Here is a 5,448-nt window from a genome sequence, read left to right as displayed (position 1 = left end):
TGGAAATCAATCTAGCTCTTTGTCCAAAAATTGGGAACAGTGTTACTTAAAGACCCAGCTATGGTGCTGTAGAGATGGCTCAGTGGTTAAGAGCACTGACTACTCTTCTGGGGGTCCTGAGTTCAATTCCTTGCACATGGTGGCTTACAACCATATGTAATAGGATCTGATGCCCTCTTCTGCCCTGCCGGCATACACACTGTATACATAATAAATAAACAACACATAAAATAAAAATAAATCTCAAAACCCTTAATTTTAAAAACAAAACAAAACAAAACAAAACACCCAGCTATACCACTCCTGGGCATATACTCAGAAGATGTTCCACCATACAAGGACATTTGCTCAACTATGTCTATAATAGCCTTATTTGTAATAGCCAAAATCTGGAAAAAACCTAGATGTCTCCCAACTGAATAATTGATAAATAAACTATTCTACATTTATATAACGGAATACTATTTAGCTATCAAAAACTAGGAAATTTTGAAATTTGCAGGCAAATGGATGGTCCTGGAGACAATCATCCTGAGTGAGGTAACCCAGACCCAGAAAGACATACATGGTATATACTCATTTATAAGTGGATATTAGCCCGACATAGATGTCCTCTGAGAGACTCCACCCAGTGAGGGATCGGGACAGATACTGAGACTCAAAGCCAGACTCTTGGTCAAGAGCTGTGAGTTGTATGTAAGAGATGGGGCATGGAAGGACAGAAGGGGCAGGGGTGGTTATCAGAAGCGCCAGAAGGAGACTCTCAGGGCTGGTAGATCTGGACCCAGGGGCGCCTGCATAAACTGATGAACCAATAAAGGACATTGAAAACAGAGAACATAGACCCCCTTTTCAGATGTAGGTGATGGACATCTCATTTTGCACATGGAGAAGGGGATGTCAGAGTGGCAGAGTCGGAGACTGCCTCTGATATAAACTCTGGTGCCTGCCACCATTTGATCCCCTTGGTGGAGAGGCCCTGTTGGAACACAGAGGAAGGGGATACAGGCTATCCAGTTGAGATATAATAGGCTATGGTCACATGGTGGGGGAGGAGGACCCCCACTTGTCAAAGGTTAGTGGAGGGGAATAGGGCAAAGGAAGTAGGGTGTGTGGGACCAGGAAGATAAAAGTAAGGGATTACAATTGAGATGTAGAACAAATAAATTATAATAAAAATATTATGGCCAACACCAAATATAATGGCTACCATTATAAAAACCACTGTGTAACGAATCAAATTTCATATCAGCATTATCACATCTCTAAAGATTTTAGTGGGACAACAGACTATGCAGAGCAGACTTTTCAGGATTAGAAAGCACAACACCGACGATCAATAAGTTTTTCAAGCTAAATATTTAAATCAAAGGATGACAGGAAACTAATTAAATCAAAGGATGACAGGAAACTAAGAGTCATGCAAACCCAATGAAGAATTATGAGATACAAAGAGACACATTTAGTTGAAATTGATTTCATAGGCTGGAGTTAAATTACAATGGCGCCCGTGTAATACAGGTGTGGTTATCATTATGAAAGTCCGTCTACAGTTTGCACGTGTGTGGATGCACTCACATAAGTGTATATGCACATGTCAACCAAAGCATGCAGAAGTCCATGGATGAAGTCAGGAACCATACTCTCTTGTTCTTCTCCCTTATTCGTCAGGGAAAGGTCTTTCAGTCAAGCCCAGAGCTCACCAGTATTGTGTGTCTTGCTATCTGTCTTCTTCTGCGGCCTCCATGCCCACCTGGCACTTACGTGGGTTCTGAGGCTGCAAATTCCAGGTTTCACACTTGCAGGTTAAGTGCTTTTGCCCATGGAGCCATCTCCTCAGCCAAGATACACTTTTTCTGTAAGTATAGTATACAATCCTCCAGTTCTCATTTTTGTTCTTTTGTTCAGTTATTCATTTTCTGACATGATTATAGTGCCCAGAACACTTGTGACATGTTTATCAAATTTAGAAAAAAAAAACAACTCCAGGGAAACACAGTTTTATAGAAGAAGAGCAATCATAAATGTAGGAGTACATTTTCTGCTCTCTATATTTAAAGGGGTTCAAAGAGGCAAATAAAGTTAATTATAATACTCAAATACCATATATACTCAGCATAAAATTTAAACAGATAATTATATACAAATTTGTTATTCATCTTTTCTTTTGATATTACTACTTAAAAATTTCTTGCTAAAACCACCATTATTTAAAAAAATACCTACTTGAGGGGCTGGAGAGATGGCTCAGGGGTTAAGAGCACTGGCTGCTCCTTCCAGAGGATCTCGGTTCAATTCCCTGCACCAACATGGCAGCTTACAACAGTCTATAAACTCCAGTTCCAGATGATCTGACACTCTGGAACAGACATACATGCAAACAAAATGCTAACGCATATTAAAAAGTAAAAATAAATAAATAAATAATTAAAAAACCCTACATGAGGCCCTGTCTTTAAAAAAAAAATCTTTCAGAGTCTGCACTGTAAGATGGCAGAGGTTAGGTCCAAGTCAGTGCTGTTCATGTGTCTCGGTAACATTTGCCCATTGTAGAAGCAGTTTTAAGAAAATCGGTAACTGATGAAAATGTTTCAGATAATTGGGCCATGACAGCAGTGCCATTTCCGACTGGAATGTGGGCCAGTCCCATACTCAAGAACTGTCAGTTATCTAAAAAAAAATCATGGCTTTAGTATAGCCCATAAGGCAAGACAGATTACAAAAGAAGACTTTGCCACATTCCATTATATACCATGGATGAAAGCAACCTGAGAAATTTGAACAGAAAGAGTAATCAAGTTAAAAACTGCAAAGCTAAAATTGAGCTACTTGGGAACTATGGCCCACAGAAACACCTCATTATTGGAGATCCCTATTATGGCAATGACTGTGAGGTGGTTGTACCAGCGGTGTCTTAGGTGCTGCGAGGCCTTCCTGGGGAAGACTCCCTACCTGGTCCGGCAAACCACCACTGAGCAACTCACTCACCAGCGCCATGCCCAAGGGTAGTGCCAGTCCTTAGCCCTATCTCCCACCTGTCTTTTCAGCTGACTTAGTGCATATTTTAAAATAATTGTAGGTGAGAATTTAATATATGTTCAGAAGGATAAAAATATATTTTGAGTAAGACAGTTTCAGGTGTGGATAAGCATTCATTTTTTTAAAAAAAGATTTATGTATGTTTTTGTATGTGAGCGCTCTATTTGCATGTACATGTACCCCTGCATGCCAGAAGAGGGCATCAGATCCAATAATAGATGGTTGTGAGCCTCCATGCAGTTGCCAGGAATTGAACTCAGGACCTCTGGAAGATCAGACAATGCTCTTAAGTGCTGAGTCATCTCTCCAGCCCTGGATAAACATTCTTAAACTAATTGAACCTCTCACCTTGCCCTAATTACAAAATAGTTAAACAAAAAACATGGAACAGAATAAAGCCTAATAAAGTAAGAATGGCCTACAAGGTGCAGGCCAGCCTCTGAGCCCAACCAGCCTGGGTGGCCTGCTCTGACTGGAGTGTGTGCATGGCCAGCACCCAGTGGTGCTGTTTGCTTGCCTTATACCTCTCTATTCTAGACTCTTATTGTGACAGTAACTCCATCTATAACAGTCTTCTGTGTAACACTGGAGGAATTTAAACTCACACTCACTGAGTGCACTCAGATATTTGAAAGAGAGGAAAAGCTGAAAGTGATGATGGGCCTGCAATTCCAGTAGGCCATCCTGGGCTCTGCAGTGACACTGTCTAAAAGACAAACAATAAAAGATGGGAGCAAGACTGATAAAACTAAAATTTTTATTCTTACTTGAGTTTGGTCTTGGTATTTGAGCTTTGTTTCTATTTGACCTCCTTTTCTCTTTAAAAAAAAAAAAGTAAGTGAAGCCGGGCGTGGTGGCGCACGCCTTTAATCCCAGCACCTGGGAGGCAGAAGCAGGTGGATCGTTGTGAGTTTGAGGCCAGCCTGGTCTAAGAAGTGAGTCCAGGACAGCCAAGGCTACACAGAGAAACCCTGTCTCAAAAAACCAAAAAAGTAAGTGTGCTTAAGTAGTGTATGTGTTTGTAAATGTTCTTCTTTTTTAATTTTTTTTTGAAACAGCATTTCGCTGTGTAGTCAGAAAAGAATGTGATTTAACTGGAAAGTTATCAAATACAACCAAAATACAAAACAAAGCTCTGCCAATTCCTACTATATGAAGATAAGGTACTTAGAACCATGGCTATTTTGCTCAGAAGTGGTAAGAATCCTCTAAGTCAAAGGGAAGTTTGGAGCGTCAAATTAACCATGGCATCCTCTTGTAGGAAAGATACATTTAAATTTTGAAAAGGAGGAAATGAACTTGGAAATAACTTTCCTATTGTTCATCAGAACATAAGGGCAGACAGTTGGGTAGCCTGATGATAAAACTCCACTAATCAGATGCAATACAGGGCTATTCTTAGGTCTGTGAAGTAAATACAAGGTAACAAAAGTGTTTGCACAATAAAAAAACATGAAGAAACCTACAAGCAGAAGGATGCTGTGTGTGGCTTTCTTTTCAGAAGGCGCCTGGGGAGAGACGGAACTGTGGACATGCTGTGTTCTCCTATTGTGTCTGAACAGGAGGGTCACCATGTAGAGGCTGGTCCACATCATGATGAACACAAACAGGATGTCTCTAATCATTAGTGCGGTTACAAGGGACACAGTGGTGTGATGGCGAACCTGGTTGCTTCGGCAGTATGTCTGCGAATATCTAGAGCCCACAAGAGTGAAGTTGATTTGGCCCTGTATGTTTTCAACCATGGGAATATAGAGAAATGTGTTGATGATCCAGATGAAGAAGAATGATGGAAAAATGCATGACTCCAGCTTGGATTTAAGCCACGCCCACTTGGGAAGATTAGAACTGACAGTGATGGCTTGAAAGGCACTCAGTAGCAAGACAGTGCAGATGGAAAGGCCCCTAGTGACACTGTACGCGTACAAAACCGCCTTACACACGGCATCATGGAAAAGGATCCTCACTGCAAAGGATGCCATGACATCTGGTATCAGCCTGAACACAATGCTCAAAATATTGACAAGCGTCAGATGTGTGAAAATCGTATCTACGGGCTTCTTCAGATGAGGCTGACGTAAGAAGGTGTGTATGTATAGTATGAAGAGCAGTGAGTTTCCCATGAGTCCAATGAAAACTTCTGACAGGAGGAAGAATGCAGAAATTAGATCTCCTGGAAACATTATCTTAATGAAGTCATCAGTGTTCTTCTCATTGGCTATGGCAGAGCAACTAAACATAAATGCATGATGTTGTAGAGTTAAAATTATTGGACTAGGTGGATGAGTACAGTGATTGACAGATAAACACAAGGAGACGGTAGTGAAGTGCACACTCTGGATTAGGAGTGACTGTACTAGGAACTAGATTCCATTATTTCTGAGAGCCTGAGGGCAAAAAATTAGGGTT

The 5,448-nt window shown here is 40.8% G+C and overlaps 1 protein-coding gene and 1 pseudogene across 2 annotated transcripts; one reads left to right on the top strand and one right to left on the bottom strand.

Moving 5' to 3' along the window:
- The first annotated feature begins 2,490 nt into the window (after nucleotides 1–2,490).
- On the top strand, nucleotides 2,491–3,009 carry LOC311591096 (low molecular weight phosphotyrosine protein phosphatase-like; annotated as a pseudogene). Its single transcript has one exon. The product of its transcript is annotated as a low molecular weight phosphotyrosine protein phosphatase-like (transcript).
- Nucleotides 3,010–4,277: 1,268 nt separating this feature from the next.
- On the bottom strand, nucleotides 4,278–5,162 carry LOC311591095 (vomeronasal type-1 receptor 4-like; the record flags this gene model as incomplete). The annotated part of the gene is made up of 1 exon (XM_084770463.1): nucleotides 4,278–5,162. The coding sequence occupies one exon, from the start codon at nucleotides 5,160–5,162 to the stop codon at nucleotides 4,278–4,280; it is 885 nt and encodes a 294-aa protein (XP_084626589.1).
- Between the last annotated feature and the right edge of the window lie 286 nt (nucleotides 5,163–5,448).

This window comes from Acomys minous (assembly GCF_964271855.1).
Source record: "Acomys minous genome assembly, chromosome: 20".
Taxonomy (NCBI): domain Eukaryota; kingdom Metazoa; phylum Chordata; class Mammalia; order Rodentia; family Muridae; genus Acomys; species Acomys minous.
The sequence above is the reverse complement of the archived record's forward strand: the minus strand, read 5'-3'. Positions and strand labels throughout refer to the sequence as shown.